Consider the following 22,242-nt stretch of genomic DNA (forward strand, 5'->3'; position numbering starts at 1 on the left):
TCATTCAATAACAACAAAAAAGCTTTCTCATACAAATAAAAAATTGAAAAGTATGGAAAAATGATCATTCCTTTCCTAATGAACAACCGAATGCTTTTCTTTCACAGAAGAACAGAGTTTAGAGAAGGGAAAATCAGTACATTTCATCTGTTTACAGTTATAAACTTATAAAAGTTCTTCCCTTTCTGTCAAAGTCGGGTGCTCAGGATGATAAGATTCAGGGAAAGGGGCAGTCATCCAGTGAAACAATGTGTCAAAGGAGAAGGAAAATATTGTTTAACCTGTTCAATTTTGTTCTGCAATCTTCCCAAAGTGGTTTTCAGTAAGACTTGAGACTTCCTCGCTCTCAAATCCAAGCAGCAATGGAAGCATTTCAAGATTTCTATTTGCAATATGACTTTTCCAACAATTTGATTTCCATTTAAACCTAGGAATCTTATCACTGTGAGTCCAAATATTTTCTCTAGAGCTTTGAAAATACTTGTTCAACTAGTTCATTTGATGAAAGATGTCTGCTAAGTAGCTAGTTTCTGCAGCCATTCTTCATCTTCAAAGCTGACAAAAATCTGGATTACTTTTTTTTTTTAAATGATACTGGGGATTGAATCCAGGGCCTTGGGCATGTGTGGCAAGCACTCTACCAACTAAGCTATATCCCCAGCCCTCACCTTCTATTTTCTGAAAAGTACTCCTACAATTCATTTTCCAACTCAAGCATCCAGTTAAGAACCAAAATCTGTATTAGTACCTTTTCTTTATAATAAATTACCCAACAGTTAATTATTTAAAACAACAAAAATCACTTTGCACAATTTCTGTAGGTCAGAAATTCAGGCCAGGTGTAGTGGCTTATATCTGTACATCATCTCTGCAGGTTAACAGGCAGGAGGATCACAAATTTGAGGCCAACTTGGACAAATTAGCAAGATCCTGCCTTAGAATAAAAATATAGCTCTTGCTACAAGAAGGATCTGGGATCTGGACTCTGTCGCTGGTACATGGGGGTTGAGGGGCAGTGTTTCAGATCCTAGGGGTTTGTTTTGTTGTGTTATGTTGTGGTTCCAGGGACTGAACTCAGGGCCTCTTGTATGCTAAGTATACGCTCTACCTCTGAGATACAGCTACAGCAAAAAAGGAAATAAATCCAGGAATGTCATTAGCTGGATAGTATTTGTATATTCTCCTTTACTATGATTTGTAATTCTCCTATACTATGATTTGTAGTTAAGTGCTTTTTCAGTTTTGCTGGAGCCATTGCTGCATTTATTAGTTGGGGGTTCTTCATCACAATTCTATGTTCTTTATCAGAATTACTGAGGCTTAGAATTCTCTCCCACTTCGTTCTCACAATTCACCACATTGGATTGTAAGTTATTGTTGTAAAACACAGGTGGTAATCAAGTATTATGAACCTATAAAGCAAGTCAAAGCATACTGAATATGAAAATAGTTTATTCAAGACAACATGAAGATGATCTTCTGGTAGTAATGAATTCTAACAGCATAGAATTTGCATTTCCCCAAATGGTGTCAAGTGAGGGATATTGGTTTTTACAGATTCTTTTTTAAGTACAAAGAAAGAGGTTACAGCAAACCATTTATTAAGACTACTTTTGTTGACAAGAACAGCACAGGACTTTGGCTGTCGTCCTTGGTAAAAAGTGCAATAAGAAGGAAAAAACTTTTACTAAGGTTATTTGTTACCTCCAGGTGGTCAAAAAGTTTGAAGAAACCTGGGATTAGAGTCCTGGAACAAGGCCATACCATCTGCAGCAGAGAATTATACTCCACTTGAGAGTGTAATTGTGCTCTTCTGGTCCCTGATAAATGTCCATGCCCCTCTTCAGCTCACAGGATCTGCTTTCTTTATTTTTTTTTCGTGTGTCCATGTTTTATTAACATAGGTACCATTAAAATACAGTATGCCTTCAGGGTCACATTTCTATAATTAAGCATTAAAATACTGATCTCTTCTCCACCCAACCGCCCACACCTCTCTCCCAAAACCACACACAGCAAACTCCTCTGCAACCTCACTTTAAACCACAAGGGACACTTGCTCCTGGCCCAACCTGGATACTACTGCATGGCTTGCACCAGAATGCTACAGGAACTGCTTTATAGAAAATCTGATATAACTTGTGAGGGAGGAATAAAGGGAGCATGGGACACTATGTCACTATGTGGCCAGAACTGCTTTCTGTAGTACTTGGGTCCTCACAGATTTACAAAGCATAAGGTTAAGCAGACATAGCAACAATGTATCTTTTATTTTTATGTTTTCCAGTGCTGGAGCTGGACTGAAGGGCCTGGCATATGCCCTGTAAATGCTATACTAATGAGCTACATACCCAGCTGCAAAAATGTATTATGATATCCACAACCAAATACAAACACCACCAGAGGCTACAAGCAAGGTACATTTAGCAGGTATCCCAGAACCAGTTGGGGAATCATCCAAATGGATGCCCATGCCCCTCCCTTTCAAGTCACACATATGGCTATATGGGGAATCTACTGAAGGAGGAGAGAAAAACCAACTGAAGGAGGAGGGAAAAACTTGAAATTGGTTTATAAGTGGGTTTGCTTAGTATGCAGGTAGAAGTCAAAAATAGGCAGCATCTGTATTACAATCACATGGGTACTTTAGAAAAACAGTGGTGAGGAAAAGTCCTCCCTAGAGGCAGAACTTAAGGGGAGCACACTTGATCATCCACTCCAAATAAAAACAAAAGTGGACTGGGGTCAGATTATATATGGAGCCTTAGACAATTGCCTGACCATCTTTGTTTTGTAGAATGAAAAATATTTGAAGATCAAGAACAAAAAGTTCTGGGATTGAAATATGGATGTATACATGGGAGTTAGCAGGAAATCTTTGTAACACATGTTAATGCTCACTGATGCATCTGCTAGAGAAAAAGTCAGTAAATAATTTTGAAAATGCCAGTTTGGTATTAACCATTCTTAGCCATCAGTTCCCCAGTGCTGACATGATCGGTACAAGAATGAAGTGATGACAGAATCAGGGATAGAGGGGACCCATGAAAACTGTAGCATGGACCTCCATGAATCATTGAGCTCTGCCATCAACAAATGCTCCACCCAACAGCAAGAATCCAGTGCTGTGCCCACAAGATGGCACAATTTTATCAAGGAGACCAACTAGCCATTTGGTGGCAAACTAACTACCTATGATCCTTTCAATCTTAGAATGGCCAGTGGTGTGTTCTCACAGGAATAGACATATATTTGAGATGGTGAAAGTAGGAGCTGTCATTAGAACCTCCATTGCAACAATTCTATGTACAAAGCATCTGATGGGCCAAGCATATGAACAAGCTGGTGAACATCCTGATCCATGATTAGCATCCTGACTGGACAGGGGACACATGATCACTGAGTGTCTCATTCTGATTGGATGGAGAAACTCCTCAAGAGTCAACAGCCAATAGCTTTAAAGGTCTCCTTCAGCAATACCATATAAATCTCTAGACAGCAGCAACTCAGAGGTAGCCCATTTGGGACCCTGACTTTATGGGAGTTGCACTTCTTATCTGTTTAAAGAAAAACTAATTTTACACTCCATTGTCCATGGGTCTTACTCAAAGAACTTATACCTTACCACTGTGCATCTCAAAGTGGGAGTCCTTTTTCTTCCTGCAGGGGTTCAGTTAGTATCATGGTGACAGAGTGTCTAATTTTCCAGCAAGGGATCCCAAGGATCTAAGGAGAATATATACTTGATAGCAAAAGAAATGCAAGAATTGGCTTATGACCATGCAATCCACCATCATATCACATATCACACTACCCTAAGTTGGGTTAACATTGGAGTGGCCTCCAGAATGCAAAGCTGGGGCGCTACTTAAAGGCAGTATCCTATAAGAACAGTGTTCTGTCCTATAGGGAGCGATATATATATAAATTATTTATAGCATTGTATTACCAATAGAACGGATACATGGGTCTAGTAATATATGAGGGATAGAGGTAGGAATGACTATGTTTCCCATCATTCCCAAAGACCAACTGGGGGCTCTGTGCTTCCTGATCCCAATAGTATAGACTCTGCAGGGTTAGAGGTCTTGATCCCCAAAAATCCGCACTTTCACCAGGAGCACAGTAAGAGTCCTGTTGAACAAATATAACCTAAGGCTTCTGCATGATGCATATTGGGATCCTTGCATCTAGAGACTAGTAGGAAAGAAAAGGAGTCACTATATTGATGGGTAATTGACCCTGTTCATTCAGAGGATGAGGGCTACTGTAATTACAATTAGGGCAGGAGGAATACATGTGAAATCTACCTGCTCTGTCGGGGTGTCTCTTGTGACAGTAAAGGAATAGTAACAGCAATTTGGTCTGAGAAAAGAATACTACCCAGGGACTTTGACAACTCCTAGAAGAGGTTGTGGATTATACCATCAGGTAAGCCGTTGAAACCAGCAAAGGTGGAAGCTCAGGGTGAACGGACTCTGAAATGGATAGAGAGGAGACAGAGGATGAGTATCAATGGTAGCCCAATATCAACTGCAAGAGAAGGGCCTATAGTTTTTTCTACTAATTCCCTCTTCTAAGTTTCCTTTCAGGAAAAGAGGGCCACAGGAATTTTGAAAGAGACACCCTTGGAATATGTATGAAAAGTAGATCTAAAAGGTACAAGATTTTCAAAGGTACAGAAATTAGTTTCTAGATCCCTCTTCAAAGAAAATCTTGCTACCTGGCTGTGAAGAGTATGGTTGGAATACACCTCTTCCTAGAGATGGGGATGTGGCTTAGTGGTAGACCCTGATTTCAATCCTCAGCACAGCAAAAAGACACTTTCTGACAGCAAATAATTATCACATCCCTCAGGGTCTTCCTCAGCTACAGAGAACTGCCTTACCTTATAGTATGCCCTTCCTTGTTCCCACATCAGATCACCATTATACCCCCAAGCAAATCAAGATATAAAGCCCCTTCCATTTCTGCCAGACCCAGGGACACTAAAAGATCACACATTTGCTCTACCAGCAGGCCAAAGCTCTTTTGAAGCTGCATAGAAGTTCTTCCTCTGCTCTCTCTTGCTTATTATCCCACCCTTCCTTCTACAGGTATTGATCCCTAATAATATTCTTATACACCAAGCTCTGTCTCAAAAGTTTTTCAGTGCTTAGGGAATATAACTTGGTCACAACACAATAAACACATAATAAAAGAGTTGTGTTTTTGAGAATTTTGCTTGTATGTTGCATAGTTTTCAATATGATAAAACTTATTTTTACCATCTTCATGTCATCAACTTTAAGGAAAAAAATTGAAATTTTTATTTTACAAAAAAAAAAACAAGAAATTTGCTTCCAGTATAGTTTCTGTCTCCCCAGAAGACAGAAGTGAGGCATTTGTTCTTTAACAAGGTGAGGCAATCACTCCCTTCTGGAGGAGGAAGTTTCTATTGGTCACCGCATTCAGCTATTTGCTAGGGAGGCCATTTTTGGTTTCAGTTACGGTAAAACTCTTTGGATTTTAGCCAAATTCTTTCTGGGTTCAAAAGTACAAATCTCTTTAAGAGAATTGCTCTTTTTAAATATTTTTTCAAAGGTTAAAAATTAAATTTCAAAAGACTCTCTGGGATGGACAATAGTCTTCAGCAGAGACATAGACCCTGGACACCTCCAACATGAAGTTTATTCATGTTGTTTTGTTACTTTTGTGCTTCCACTTAAGTTTTTGCAAGGTAAGTAACTCAGTATTTATATAATCTATTTTAAAGATTATAAAAAACGAGAAAATCTTAAGATCTGATTTGGACTTAAATATTGCTTAGTTTAGTTATCAAGAATGCTAGTAAATAGTAACTAGCAAGTATTTTATACTAATATTTTGTTAAAAATTTTAAGAAAATCATTTTTTATATGCTTGGATAAGCACATAGAGAGTGAACCAAACGAGAATTTTACTAATACAAGGCTATAGTTTACTGTCATTATATTAAATCGGTAAACATATACCATGCTTCTTCTATATGTTAGGCATAGTGCTAGGAAAATAGTAAGACCAACCTCTGTTTAATAGCCTTTTAGCAAAGTTATAGAAAGATGTAAATATGTCAACATGAGAATAATAAGAAATCTAAATTATATTTGAATATTCAAGAGAAGGGAATATCATAAGATGGAATATCCTGAATAAGTTACTTATGATGAAGTTAAGTCCTGATTAAACCCATCATAATTTGAAAATATAAGTAAAAAATGCATTTAATACATCTGAACACCATAGTATAACCCAGCCTACCTTAAACGTGCTGGAAACACATTAGCTTGTAGTTGAGCAAGAACATCTAATACAAAGCCTATTTTATAGTAAAGTGTTGAATATTTCATGTACTTTACTGAGTACTGTGCCAAAATGATGGACACTTTATAGACATGATGATATGCCAAAGCACAATATCTAAAAAACACTGGCAATCCAAAAGAGCATTATGTGCCTTGTGGTTACTTTGGCTAGCTGAGAGCTGCGGCTCACTGCCAATGCCCAGCACTGCACAAGTGTGTTCTACTATATATCACCACCCCAAGGAAGAGTACTGAGTTCTCCTGAATGTGTATGACTTTTGTAGCATCAGAAAGTCAAAAATTCATAAATTGAAGCAAAATTATAAAAGACTTAATGAGAGGACAAATCACAAATGCTAAAGATCAGAAAGAGATTATGGATCATGTGGGATTTGAGTGGAACCTATAGTTCTAGATTAGATTTGATTCTTGGTGAGAAAAAGTGATGCTTTCCAATCCTTACAGCCAGGAAAAGCAGCAGGTCCAACTACAGGAAAGCAGCAAAGTACCAGGTTCTGCTAATCTACCCATCTGATCGGAGGGAAGGCTTTATGGGCTACTAAGGAAGTTAAAACTGAAATGACATATGTTGTGACAATGTTGGGGAGGTGACTATTAAGGTTAAAAATGTTGACACTATTCTAAATATAGATTGGTGAATGCTAGCTTTTGTGGTCAAGGCACTTTGAGATAATATTCCAAGAACATTTTTTACTTAATGCCAGCTTGTAGAAGCAACTATTTAAAGAAAACTAGTTAAGAAATCAGAATTATATAGTTTACATTTGTTGTAACTTCCAAAATGTGTTATCATTGCAGTGTTTCACAGAGCAGAGAAATAAATACTCTTTGATAGAAATTGATTAAATAATTGTACATCCATAAGTAAACCATTATGTGGCCATTGAAATGATAGATATTTATTAAAATAAAAATCCCTATTACAGTCTTTATTATTAAAGAAAAAATGCATATACATACATACATAAGCATAGATATATAGACATACACAAGCAGACTTATAACTACTTATATATGACAAAATTAAAAAGTTAATGTATATTATAAAATAGTGGGTAACAGAATTGCTGGTGATTTTATCTTCTAATTTATAAATTTCAGAATTTAGAAATTTTCATTTATTTTATTAAAATATGTGTATTTTTAATTAGAAATTTTATTTTTGAAAATAAGAAGTATTTCAGGCCCCTTTTTGATTTCTAGAACAAAAACAAGTTAAAAATAATAAGTTGTAGTAATATTCACTTATAGAAAAAGACTTTAATATTATTAAAGAGTCTTCCAAAAATAAATCCTTTAAGAAATATAGTTTAAGGAAGGTTAATATCAAATTTGTGAAAATTTCAGAACTTCTTAAAATATTAATTTATGAAAGAAAGTAAAATTTTTTGTACCACCTTCTGGGAAGTAGACACTTTTTAAAAGGAGTTTGTATAGAGACAACCTAAATGTGTTCAAATAGTTTAGAGATATGCCTATGTTTTCAAAATGAAATAAAATATATACATCGGGGGAAAAATTTTTGTTATTCTAAGACTTGGAGGCAGGTTTCTTCCTAGAGGATTAAAAGCACCTCTTCCCTCTTTAAAAATCAAAACACCTTGATAGAGATGGATTACTTCAGTGAGTAGAGTGAACTGGAAGTGAGATAGAATTGAATTGCTCTCGATATTAAAGTAAGAATGTCATCTCACCAGGTCCATTTTACCCATTATGCAGTTTGCTGATTACTGAAATAATGATTTTTACAAAAGATGAAGAGTTTACTCACAGGCAGATGAGTGTGGAGATGGAAAAGCATGTCTCAATCTGCCTCCCTGAAATAATGTTGGGGGATATTTGGGCAAAGACATAGGGAAAGATTATTGAAAGTTAAGAAGTGACTTTTTCCCTTGGGGACTCCCAAGTCTTCTCTAGAATATTAGGCTTCATTTCACAGGAGCTCAGTTGGAGTGAAGTTGGAGCTTACTGCTAGAGGCCACCTCATCTGAAACAAGGCAACTGATGATGCTTACTCTCAAGTTAAATTGGATTCCAGCAAATTTTAGCTAATGTCTTTTTAAGACTGTTAGTCGGCTTTCTGCCACTGTGACAAAATACCTACCGGGAGGAAAGATTTATTCTGTCTCATAAAAGTTTCAGTTCATTATTACACATAAATTTGATAAGTTTGAACATAAAGTATACATCATGATAACAATAGAACAGTATACACCAAAAGCATAGCCATCATCTAAAAGTTTTCTCTCACTCTTTTTATTTATTTGTGTGTGTGTATGAGGGGGGGGGACAGAGGCAGAGAAACTCTTGACAAAAGATCTCCCTCTTAGCAAGTTTTCAAGTACACAGTACAGTGTTATTAAGGTACTATGCTGTACACATCTCTAAGAATTATTCATCTTGCATAACAGAAACTTTATACCCTTTGACTGGTACTTTCCTGTTTCTCAACCTTTGGCAACCACAATTCTCTGGCTTCTAGGTGTTTGACTATTTAGATTCCTAATATAACTGTTATCAGGTAGTATTTGTCCTTCTTTGTCTGGCTTACTTCACTTTGATTAATGACCTCCAGATTTACCCATGTTGTTGCAAATGGCAAAATTTCCTTCTTTTTCAAGGCCAGCTAATATACCATCCTTGTATGTCTGTATCACATTTTCTTGATTCCTCTAATGATAGCCATTTAGGTTGCTTCCATGTCGTGGCTATCGTGATTAAAGCCACAATGGATGTGCGTTTTCAAGACCTGGTTTCAATTCCTTTGGATTTGCCCAGAAACAGAATCATGAAACCATATAGTAGTTCTGTTTTTAATTTTTTGAGGAACTTTCATGCATTTTCCCTATTGTGGCTGTACAACATACATTCTCACAAGTGTACAAGAGTTCCCTATCTTCATGTCTTCATCACTATTTGTGATGTTTGCTTGTTTTGATAATAGCCATCCTACCTGCTGTGTGGTTTTGATTTTCATGTACTTAATAATTACAGATCATAAGCACCTATATCTCTGTTGGCCACATTTTGTTTTGCCTATTTTGGAGAAATGTCTATTTAGCTTATTATCCATTTTTAAAATCAGTTATTTGTTTTTCTTCTATTGAGTTGTATAAATTTCCTATATATTTGGGGTATTAACCCCTTATCAGATATATGATTTGCAAATATTTTCTCTCGCTTGAAGGAGGTAGTTTTGTTGTTGTTTTGTTTCTGCTGTTTAGATATGTTCTTATGGTACTGGGGATTAAACCCAGGGGCATTCTACTACTGAGCTACACCCCAGCCCTTTTTCGTCTTTATTTTGAGATAGAGGCTCTCTAAATTGCTGAGACTGGCTTCAAACTTGGACTCCTCCAGCCTCCATATCCTGACCACCACACCAGCTTCCCATCTCATATGCTGTCTTTCCATTTTGTTGATTGTCTCATTTGCTGTGCAGTAGATTTTTGGTTTGATGTAGTCCCACTTCTCTATTTTGTCTTTCATTGCCTCTGCTTTTTGTTGTCATATTTAAAAAAATCACAGCCAAGACCATAGTATTTCTGTGTTTTTTTTCTGGATAGTTTCTATTGATATGTCTTTAAATTAGCTAATCTTATATTCTGCAATGTCTAATCGGTTGTTATTTCCCTCCTGTGTATCATTTTAATCCCAGATATTGTAATTTTCATCCCTAAAATTTCAACTGGATATTTCATATCTCCCATGTCTCTATTTAAATTTTTGGACGTATGAATATAGTTATAATAATATCATTGCCAGTTAACTCTAAAATCTCTGTTAGAATTTTGAGTATATTTCAATTTATTGATTTTTTTCCTCATTATAGGCCATATTTTACAGCTTCTTTGCATTTTTAGTAATTTTAATTAGATGTGAGATATGGATTTCATGTTTTTGGTACTGCATTTGTTTTTGTTCCTACAAATACACTAAGCTTCATTCTGGGATGCAGTTTAGTTACTTGGAAACAGGTTGATCCTTTCCCCATCTTGCTTTTTGCTTTTTAGGTAGCATCAAAACAGTGCTTAATCTAGACCTAATTATTTCTTACTCCTGAGGCAAGATCCCTCTGTGTACTCCTCTTGCCACTCAAATATACTAGGCTTGCCATTTGTCAATAGACAGTTTTGACAACTTACATTCCAGACAAAGTCATGGTTTCCTTAATATATAAAGAATTTCTACCAAAAAAAAAAATCCAATTTATACCAACAAAAGATATAGTTCGCATGGGAGAAATAAATAAAAATCTCTTAAAATGTGAGCACTTTCATAGGGAAAAATGCAAAAGAAGTATACTCTAATAACATTTTTACATATCAAATTGGCAAAGATAAAAAAGTACAATAAGGTATACACTCTGTAGTTAATGGCACAGGAAATATATATATATATACTTTTACATATATATATACTTTTTTTTTTTAAGAGAGAGAGAGAGAATTTTTTAGTTCTCAATGGACACAACATCTTTGTTTGTATGTGGTGCTGAGGATCGAACCCGGGCCGCACGCATGCCAGGTGAGTGCGCTACCGCTTGAGCCACATCCCCAGCCCCTAGGAACTCATATATTGATGATGGGAATGTAGATTAAAACAATCTCTGTAGCCAGGTGCGGTGGTATACACCTGTAATCCCAGCTATTTGGGAGGCTGAGGCAGGAGGATCACAAGTTCAAGGCCGACCTGGGCAACTTAATAAGACTTTGTCTCCAAATAAAATTTTTAAAAAGGGCTGTGGATGTAACTCAGTGGTAGAGTACTTGCCTAGCATATGCAAGGTCTTGGGTTTAATTTCCCAATACTACAAAAACAAACAAACATAAAACACCTCTGTAAAGAGAAATTAGGCAATACCTTTCAGTATTAAAATTGTTCATTCCTTTGCTTCAGTAATTTTACTCCCAGTTAACTATGGGACAGATATACTTATCATATGTGGGAAATTATATATTTGTATAAGTAAATTCATTACAGCATTATTTATAATTGCAAACATTGAAAACAATCTAAATCCCTTTTAGTACGCTTGGTTACACATTGCACTGGTATTAGTGAGTGGAATTGGAGAGTAAAATATGAACTCACATATACATGACTATCTCTGGATAGACACAGGAACTGGTAAGTGGTTGCCTCAGGTGGGAATTGATGGGTCAGAGGACAAGGGAAGAAATAAAATATAACTTTTCCAGGAACCTTTTTAAACCTGTCAGAACATTTTCTATATTTCCTATTTTAAAAATCAATTAAATGTTATTAAAAATAAACAAAGTTTCAGACACTTCACATTTATTATGAAAAAAAAAGGCCAAGAACTAAGACAATGATTTCCCAAAACAATATTTCCAGTTTTTACAGAGACTAGAGATCAGAGTACAAAAGCCCACTCTACCTGCCAGCACATGTGTCTGTCTTCCCACAATTTCCAACAACATTCTGATCCTGGGAGAAGAGGGATACTTATTTTATCATTCCAATATAATAATAGTTTTCAAAAGGGACTCCCCTTTTCAACACGTATGCCTTTCTGAATCTACATTTCTATATGTTGTACTATCATTCCTCTTATAATTTCCATAGTATTTATCCTAACATTCATTAATTGTTTTACCTTGTATCTCATCTGTGTTCAGTCATTGATTCTATATGTTAAGAATATGTATTAAATACATAGCTGAGAAATAATGTTGGTGAATTAAATATAATGTGTTTGTGTTTCCTCAGAAAAAAATTCACAAAAATAGTTTTTTTTAAATGTGGACACATATGCCAAAAAGATAATGAGAATAGAGACAACCACATATATATTTTAGCGGGTGGAAAACGTATAGATATATAGCATCTTATTTAACAATCTGGAAAATTGAATCCCTAGTCGGAGACAGAAAGGCTAAGAAACAATCTAATTAATACTGAAGAATACCCCTTAAAATTAAAATTTTGTAGTGCCAGTTTTCTGTTGGATGTAAAAGCAAAGTAGAGGGGCTGGGGATGTGGCTCAAGCGGTAGCGCGCTCACCTGGCATGCATGCGGTCCGGGTTCAATCCTCAGCACCACATACCAACAAAGATGTTGTGTCCGCCGAGAACTAAAAAAAATAAATATTAAAAAAAAAATCTCTCTCTCTCTCTCTCCTTTCTCACTCTCTCTTAAAAAAAATAAAAAAATAAAAGCAAAGTAGACTAAAAAGGATGATTAGTTGAAAACTTTTAAGTACAGTTAAAACTATACTTCTTAGCAGGGATAAAATAAAATACAGATAACAACATGTATTGACAAGGATATACATTATATGTAAAAGGATATGCACACTTTGAAAAGCTGATGGGTTCTTAGGAGTGCAAGCATAAACCTAGGCAAGAGAAATGGATGTACATGCCCATACAAAAATTTATACATGAACGTTCATGACAACTTTACTGATAATGGCCCAAAACTGGAAATAGCTTAAGTGTCCATCAGTAGTAAAATTGATAAAGTTGTCCCATTTACATAATGGAATACTACTCAGGAATAGAAGTAAAAAAAAAAATCACTGTAAATGCAACAACTTGGATAAATTGCAAAATCATCATGCTGTAAGAAGCAAAACACAAACTATTACAAACTGTGTCCCATTTACATGCATTGCAAAATCACATGTGGTCACTGACTGGGGTAACGACTGAAGGAAGATTTGACAGAAAGGGACCTCAGGAATCTTGGTGGGTGGCAGATATATTCTATGTGGGTGGATATTTGGTCATAAGTGACTACGGTCAAAATTCATAGATGGTGTCCTTTAAATGTGGTTTACTTTATATATAAAAAAACAATAAAAACAACAAAAGAGCATTTCTAATTTTTTATGTGGATTAAAATAATGATTATTAGGTATGGGAAGAGCATTCCCTCTCTATTTTTTAATCTGAATGGTTAAGAAGTTGTGGGGGTGTCTTGGAATGGCTATATATCAGAATAATCCCAGCAGCTTGGAAGGCTGAGGCAGGAATATTTCCAATTCAAAGCCAGACTCGGCAACTTAGAAAGACCCTATCTCAAAATTTTAAAATAAAAATAAAAAGGACTGGGGATGTGGCTCAGTGGTTGAGTGCTTCGTGGGTTCAATCAAAGAAGGAGGAGGAGAAGGGATGGGGGGAGGAGGAGGAGGAGGAAAAAAAAGGAGGTAGAGAAATGTTGGGCTACATGCAATCTACCACATTCACCATCATATTAGAATTTATATAGAATCATTTAGTCTGTGCTTTCTCATGTATTTTCCCATTTGATCCTCACAGTAACACTGTGAGAACATTATCTGTATTTTCCATGTTTTCTAAGAGAGAAAACAGGAACCCCATCAATGTGCCCACCAGTAATCCCAGCAATTTGTGAGGCTGAAGCTGGAGGATTGCAAATTTGAGGCCAGCTTGGGCAATTTAGCAACTGTCTCAAAATAAAATAAAAAGGGCTGGGATGTGGTGGTGTAGCACAGTGGTAGAGCATTGTCTAGGATGTTCGGTTTCAATCCCCAACACCTAAAAATAAAGTAACAGGATCAGAAAGGAAAAATCACTTACCCCAAATCACAGCCAGTTAGCAGTAGAAGAAACTTTTTAATAACATTCCTCAGAAAAGGGAAGGTGATGGACTTTGGTCATAGTTGATCATTTTTTCCCCATTGTTTGTAGGTTAAAGGTGAAAAAAGAAAAGAGAAAGTGACAATGAAACCTTAGGTAAAGCTAAATAGCTGTACACTAGGGCTGATAAGACCTGGAGCCGGAGATAGTTTTGTTTCTTGTTTGTTTTCTAATGACTAACTATCTAAAATAATTTCACCATACTCCTGCCTAGGGGAAAAAAAATACAAAATTCACACACATAAAAAGCTACTTCATTGCAAGTACCAAAGAAAGGATTGGGGAGGGGGGAAGCCCACATATATAAAGCAACAGCAGCTGAAGGAGATGGAACCAAATGACTAGGCTATAATAATAATTGCTAGAAATTTTTGAGCCTGTACTCCCAGTATATATGAACATATTTATTTCTAAAAAATAAATACACTGCTGTACAAATAAATGTACCTTAAAAACAAAATTTTAAACACACAAATAGTATTTTAATAATTCAACTGTTCATCTTTCGTGGGATAATATTCATCACACTTTATTATTTTTGAAATTTTTCATTTGATTTTAATGGCATGGATACAATACTACACAAAAACATCATGCAGAATTCATGGGGAGACATTTATCATTAAGGACATCACTTGTAAATCTAGATTTCTCATAATATTTTTAATACTGCTGATTGGAGAGAAAAGCTGATCTAGCATCATTTATTTAGTCAGCAGCACAGCCCAGGACCTACCTTCAACCCCTACATGGAGCAAAGTATAGAATCCTATTGCTCAAGGAATTTTCTGGATTATTGTACACATGTTATTTCTAATTCTTACAATAAACTTTTAAAAATCAGAATTATTGTCCTTATTTACAGAGGAGGAAATTCACGTTTACAACGGTAACTTGCCCAAAGCTACATAATTGTAAGCTCTCTTAACTGGGGCTAGAAATTAGGTTTGTCCCATCCTCATCTGTGCAGTGGGTGATCTGTTTTGTTGTTGTTCTTGACTTCTTCATCTTCAAATAGAAGCCTTTAGTTAGTTGCTTAATTAATGTTTATTTTGTGTTTTATAGCTCACTTCAACCTCAGATGCATCTCAAGAGGATCTGGTGGAGGAAAAGTGCTTACTGAAAAAATACACACATCGCTCCTGCAATAAAGTTTTCTGCCAACCATGGCAGAAGTGCATTGATGGGATCTGTGCTTGTAAACTCCCTTATCAATGCCCAAAGAATGGCACCTCCGTGTGTTCAACTAATGGGAAAAGCTACCCGACTTACTGTCATCAAAAGAGTTTTGAATGTCTCCATCCAGCGGCAAAGTTTTTAAATAATGGAACATGCAGAGCTGAAGGTTGGAAAAGCCTAGTTGTCAAGTTATTCTGTGATATGAAGGCACTGTATGCCCTTCTTTTTATTAGAAAACACTTTCCTGTGAAATATTATGACAACTCAAAATTTTCTAGACCTTCCATAGTAATTGAGGGGACTAATTCAGTAGTAGCTGAGCTGCACAGTACTTTAGAGTCATCCTCATTCTTGCTTCTACTTGGTTAAAGGGATTATTCCCAGGGTGGTCCAGTTGGTTCAGAACCCAGTGCAAAACTGATATGTAGTCTAGTCAGTCCTCAGCTCCTCCTTTGGACCTTCAGCCTCAATAATTTCTTCTAATATCTGACCCCCAACCCCATCCAGAATCCCACTGGCCCTGATTTTCCAAGGGAGCTTGAGACACGACTGACAAACTTAACAGGTCTACAATCCATCAGGGGCCTAGTTTAATGAGGAGCCTGGACCCCACCATATACACTTGGAGGAGTGTTGAAGATTAGGGATCTCAATGCAGGTGCAGGTGCAGCAGCTCACACTTGTATCCCAGTGATTCAGAGATAAGAAGATCATTAAGTTCAAGGCCAGCCTTGACAACTTAGTAAGACTCTGTCTCTTAGCTGAGAATGCAGCTAAGTGGTAGAGTACCCCTGAGTTCAGTCCCTGTTTCCCTGGGGGGGGGGGATTAAATAAAGAAAAAAGATTAGAGATCTCACAGTTAATCAGATTGAGTTTCAAATTCCTCCAAGCTCCAGCTCAGTTATTGACAAGCTGTGTGATCTCTCTGGACCCCAGTTCCCTCACTTGTAAAATGTGAATAACAGAAGTTCCTAAGTCACAAGACTTGTGGAAATTAAATAAAATGATGCATGTAAAGCTAACTCTTCAGACAGTGCTTGGTACATAAAGTGCTCATTAAATTTTAACTATAACAACAAAACTGAGGCTCATTTCCTTCTGATATCAAGTTATTACTGATACTTCTAAACTTACAAAGGAATTTTAAAATGTTCTTTTTATTTTAAGAGACCCTCTATATTGCCCAGGCTGGCCTTGAACTCTGGGTCTCAAGCAATCCTCCTGCCTCAACTCCCAATAGGTGACAACAAGTGCATCCACTGCACTGGGCAAAACATTATTTTCAAAGGCACTGTGGTGTGCACCAGCTCACAGTGGCCTATATAATTTTGTGGTGCTGATTTAAGATAGTGAGGTTCTCTGGAAAAGGAGGAAAATATTCCCTGCTTGAGCCCATTTCTATTATCCATTGGAGAGGAAGATGGCAAATAGTCAACCATATTTTATCAGTGTCAAATTTTCTTCTCTTGAGGTACTAAATGCTTTAAGTATTTTGAGAATACATAAACCTTTTCTTTACTTTCATTAATTGTCTTCTAAGAGTGTGGACTTCAGAGTAAGAATAGAGCAATTTCTGTGGTATAGCCAATAGCTTAGTTTCTCTTAGATTTAGGTTCCTCATATAGAAAAATGGGGATAAATATGGGCTTAATCTTGTGTGTGTGTGTGTGTGTGTGTGTGTGTGTTGCAAGGATACTAGAGATTGAACCCAGAGTCACTTTATCACTAAGCTACAGTCACAGCCCTTTTTAAAAATTTTTTATTTTTTATTTTGAAACAAGGACTTACTAAGGTGTCTAGGCTGGCCGTAAACTTGCGATCCTCCCACCTCAGTGCCCAGAATAGCAAAGTTTCCAGGTGTGGAATGAAGCCCACACTTGGCTGGGCTCCATCTTTATAGGGCCAATGTGATGATTTAATGATCTTCTGTATAACTGGGTAGTGCAAGCACTGACACATAATAAGCACTCATAAAATCATTGCTGATTATTTATTAAAATCTTCATGGTGTCCAAAGTCAATTTGAAATTAGGTATTTTAATATTGTAAAGGCTCTTTTTCATTGAAAGGGAAAAAGTGGAAGCTTAAATATTGCTCATCCTTTTGGGTTTTTTTTATTATAGGAAAATTTAGTATTTCCTTAAATTACGGAAGTACAGATTCAAGGGGAATTGTTGAAGTAAAGCTAGTAGACCAAGATGAGAAAATGTTCCTATGTAAAAGCAGCTGGGGCTTAAGAGAAGCCAACGTGGCCTGCCTTGACCTTGGATTTCAGCAGTGAGTATTAGTAGATTTTTCTCAGGGCTGATTTGATTGTTCCAACTATTTGCTTTTTGATGACCTAATCTTTCTGGGCCTTAGTTTCCTTATTTGTAACCTGAGAAGATTAACTACCCACCTCACAGTATTGTGGTGAAGATTAAATGTGCTCACATTTGCCTAGCACTTGGCATCCTGCTGTGAGCACAGAGCACCTTTAGATTGAACCCTTTGGTGAATTTCACAGTCATTACCGCCTAATCTCTGCTCATCTAGAATTTTTGCCACTTTTTCTCATCCAATATTGTTCAGGTCTTTTCTCTTTCTTCTTTGATCAACTGTCTGTTTGGTCCTTTTGTAAATGGTCTCTCTCATTTCCTTATTGTCAACTTCATCAATCTTTGCTGTTATCTTTTTTTTTTAAGTATTTATTTTTTAGTTATAGTTGGACACAATATCTTTATTTTATTTATTTTATATGTGGTGTTGAGGATCAAACCCAGGGCCTTGCCTGTGCTAGGCGAGCACTCTACCACTGAGCCATAACCCCAGCCCCCTTTGCTGTTATTTTTGACTTTTGTCCCCTTTATGTTTTTTCTAATTTCTTGAGCTGAATACTTAATTCAATCATTTGTTTTCTTGCTTTCCTAATGTAAACATTTAAGGTACAAATTTATCTCTTAGGAATGTTTTATCTGTATGCCATAAGCTTTCATAAGTGATATTTATTATTTAGTTCAAAGGAAGTTCAATATATTTTCTTTTTTGACCCATATTCAGTTTAGAAGTTTCTTTCTCTCTTTTTTTTAAACTTTCCAAATATTCATATTAATTTGCTTTTAGTTAACTTTTTGTTCTTGATTTCCTATTAAATTGCATTGTGGTCAGAGAATATCCCCGTATGATGATAATCTTATGTCAACATTTATTTTTATTTTTTAGTTATAATTGGACACAACACCTTTATTTTGTTTATTTATTTTTATATGGTGCTGAGAATCGAACCCAGGGCTCCACACGTGCTCGGTGAACGCTCTACTGCTGAGCTATAAACCCCAGCCCCTCAACATTTTTTTTTAATCTTCTATCTTGCCTCTTGTACTTGGTTTGTAAATTATGCAATCTATTTTTATTTCTTCAGTGGTTAGCTTTGAATTTATACCATAAATCCTTGACTTAGGAATTCCTTACCTTATTAGGAACCCCATCAAGTTGCCAATATTTAATTCCACCTTATTTTTATATGCACCTGAAGTTAATCACCATCATTATATACTAAGAAATTATTATTATTGTTGCTTAGTTGATGCTCACTCAGATTTACTTCATGTTTATACCATTTTTTTGGTTTGTCCCATCTTAAATCTCACATTTCATTCTGGTCTAGTTCATTACGGAGAGTCTCTTATTATAAATTGAACCATGGGATACTGCAGATTTAATCTAATGGTAAACTCTCTCAGCTTTGATTCCTCAGTATTTTGTTCTTTTCATGTTTTGTATAAGTTCATGGATAGACTTCTCTGATTCAAGCTAAGGGGGATTTCCCATACTTCCTTAAGAGCTCATTGAGTCCATGTAGTATTTTTAGATATTTTTAGGTTGTGAGGTTTTTCAGGCTTTTCAGATTATTTGCTTATCAAAGTGTTTGAAATGGCTCTTGTTGTCATGGAGCAATTTCATGACTACTATTATCATTAGGGATCTGAAATAATTAAAATAACCCTCCTTGTTCATTGTGCCTTTCACTCTAATTAGTCTGATGTTTAAATTGCCATTTCTGTTTTATTTTTTATTCCATTTGTCTACTGCACCTTGGCTCACCTTTTAAATTTGAACTTATTTTCCTTGCTCATTTCTAAAGAGAAGCAAGGAGCAACTGAATGTCCTGGAAGAAGAGTTCACCTTAAATCGTCTCTAGGATGTTGGGTAACTTAGGCAGCTTCTTCTCTGCATAAATTCTGAACAAATTCAGACATCCCAGCACCGGTATATAGGTGACAGAATACCACCATAATACTGCTGAGGCTGAATTGAGATGTAGCTTAATGTAAAAGCAAATGAATCTGCTAGAATTAAACCAACTTAATTTCTAAATCTTAAGCAGTAAGGGAACCAACCAGGTAAGCCTTGCATAATGTGGCAAGCAAAGAAACACCCAAAAGGAATAAGTGAAAAGCTGAGCTAACCAGGCCTGATTATATTTCTAAAATCTTCCAATCAGAGTAATCTACTTCCTTTCCCACAGAGAAAAATCAAACAAAAGAGAGAGTCCAGGAACAATGCATCCTAAATTGAAAGGAAACATCAGGAGTATTTCTTCCTTTATAAGAAACAGGGAAGAGGAGGCCAATGTTTGCTGAGTGCTTGTCATGTTTTGAACACTAGCTAATCAGTTTAAATTGATAGTTTAGTTAATTTTTGTAAGACTCGCTGAGGTAGTCATATTTCTTTTCATAGGTAAAGATATTGAGGCTCAGAGAATTTAAGTGTCTTGCCCAGTTTGTTACTCATATGTTAAAAATGAGAGGAAATTACCCTAGGCCCTTATTTCCTAGTATAAGACTATATATAAACATACTAATTGTTCTATCATCATGTTTTATTTATTCTATTTGCAGAGGTGCTTTAAGTATTGAAGAAAGGTTTTATATTCCTGAAAATCTCTACATAAACTCCACTGAATGTCTGCATGTCCATTGTCATGGATTAGAGACCAGTTTGACTGAATGTACTTTTGCCAAAAGGAAAACCAAGCGTTATCAGGGTCTTGCTGGCGTGGTGTGTTACACACAGAATTCAGGTTGGTGGAGTACTAGCCTGATACTTTACAACTTCCTTCAAGATTGTTCATACCGTGCCTAAATAAATAAGTCAATGATTGATACCAGTCATTGAGGCAAATGATATGGATCGTATCATGTTTGGGGAGAGCCTAAATTGGTGATTTTCTCCTGTCATTCCTTATTCCTGTCAAATATTACCTGCCTCCACTTTCCTATATGGGAAGAAAATTGCCGGACACCTCTTTGTTTCCTTGAACATGTGGATTAAAGTTATGATAACAACACAAGTCAGTCAAGCAAGAGAAAAAAACAAAATCTCCTTTAAGAATTCCAGCCTACCCATCATTATGTACAACTATAATGTACCAATAAAACTATGGAAAGAGAAATAAAATTTCGGCTTATAGGACATTCCTTTAAAATGTTTAAGTGACCATATCACTACCTCAATTTCCAGGCAGTCATTGATGCTTTGCTTCTTCATCCTGACATTGGTATATTTTGGCCATTTATGGTATTAAGAACGAAAGCTATATCCTTTTCAGTGCTAAATAAATATATATAAATAAATACACATATTATATAAATAAATAATAATACTAAATTTATTTTTATATATTTATATAAATATAAATATCCTTCCTCAATAGGACTCTTGAAGTTCAGGAAATAATACCAAGAATTAACATATGGGATGGCATCAAATTAAAAAGCTTCTTCACAGCAAAGAAAACAATTAGGAAGGTGGAGAACCTACAGAGTGGGAGAATTCTACTACAGAATGTCAGCTACAACTCTGATAGGAGATTTAGAATATATAAAGAATCCCAAAAGCAGGGCCAAGGTTGTGCTCAGTGATGTAGCAGTTGCCTACAGTGTGTAGAGCACTGGGTTGCATCTTCCGCACCATGTGAAATAAATAGATGGAGTGAAGGTGTGGTGTCCATCTAGAACTAAAAAAAAAAAAAAATTAAAAACCTTACCACCAAGAAATCAAATAACCTAATCAATAAATGGGTAAATGAACCAGAAATTTTAAAAAACAGAAATACAAATGACCAATAAATATATGAGAAAAATGTTCTACATCTTTAGCATTCAAGGAAATGCAAATTAAAACTACACTGAGATTTCATCTCACTCCAGTTAGAATAGCGGTTAAAATACAAGGCTGTGGGAGAAAATACTTTCACACCATTGGTGGGGTTGTGAGTTAGCATAACCACTATGGAAATTCATATGGAGATTCCTCAAAAGACTGGGAATGGAACCACTATGTGTCCCAGCTATAACACTTCTCTGTATTTATGCAAAAGAATTGAAGTCATCATATTACAATGATACATGCATACCCATGTTTATAGCAGTTCAATTCACAATAACCAAACTATGGAACCAGCCTAGATGTCTGTCAACAGATCAATGGATAAATAAACTGTGATATACTTACACAATGGAATTTTATTTAGCCATTAGGAAGAATGAAATTATGTCATTTGCAGAAAATAGATGCAACCTGATAGCATCATGTTAAATGAAATAATCCAGAATTAGAAAGCGAAGGGTTGTATGTTTTGTCATATGTGAGAAGCTCAAGAAGAAAAAGAAAAAGAAAGGTGGGGGCCATGAAAATAGGAGGGAGGTCAGTAGAGCAGAAGAAGAGGACTGGGGAAGGTGGAGGGATGGGAAACAGGAGGTACTGAAGAATTAAATTGACCCCAAATTATTTTGTGTATATGTACAAATATGTAACAATGGTGTCCAAAATTATGTACTGTTATAAGGCACTAATAAAAAATAAGCTAAAAAATGTAAATGGCACTGCCCATGTGTCCTGGGAGTGGAGGTGGGTTAGTGTAGTAGCAGGAGAGAAATGCAGGAGCACCAGCACTTGCCATGTCAGCTAGTGCTCCTACTCCTAACTCCCCATCTCAAGACTACAGACTTCCACAGTCAACACTGGTTTTCAGAAAGGGCCACTATAAGCCAGCTTTGGCATTTATTTTCCTTATTGGTCATGTATACTAAGTTGATATTACTAATACA

General features: G+C 36.0%; 1 protein-coding gene and 1 long non-coding RNA gene across 2 annotated transcripts in view; one reads left to right on the forward strand and one right to left on the reverse strand.

Moving 5' to 3' along the window:
• The first annotated feature begins 5,542 nt into the window (after positions 1–5,542).
• Positions 5,543–22,242, forward strand: part of Cfi (complement factor I) — a 37,482-nt gene continuing 20,782 nt past the window's right edge. The window contains exons 1-4 of the mRNA XM_040292998.2: positions 5,543–5,719; positions 15,038–15,317; positions 17,275–17,428; positions 20,032–20,213. Coding sequence (XP_040148932.2) covers positions 5,663–5,719; positions 15,038–15,317; positions 17,275–17,428; positions 20,032–20,213 — 673 coding nt within the window. The 5' untranslated portion in view covers positions 5,543–5,662. The remainder of the gene's footprint in view (positions 5,720–15,037; positions 15,318–17,274; positions 17,429–20,031; positions 20,214–22,242) is intronic.
• Positions 11,878–15,043, reverse strand: LOC144366875 (uncharacterized). The gene is made up of 2 exons (XR_013426026.1): positions 13,913–15,043; positions 11,878–12,441 (listed from the first exon to the last, which is right to left on the reverse strand). It is a non-coding gene; the product is annotated as an uncharacterized LOC144366875 (long non-coding RNA).

The sequence above is a fragment of the Ictidomys tridecemlineatus genome, chromosome 9, assembly GCF_052094955.1.
Source record: "Ictidomys tridecemlineatus isolate mIctTri1 chromosome 9, mIctTri1.hap1, whole genome shotgun sequence".
NCBI lineage: Eukaryota > Metazoa > Chordata > Mammalia > Rodentia > Sciuridae > Ictidomys > Ictidomys tridecemlineatus.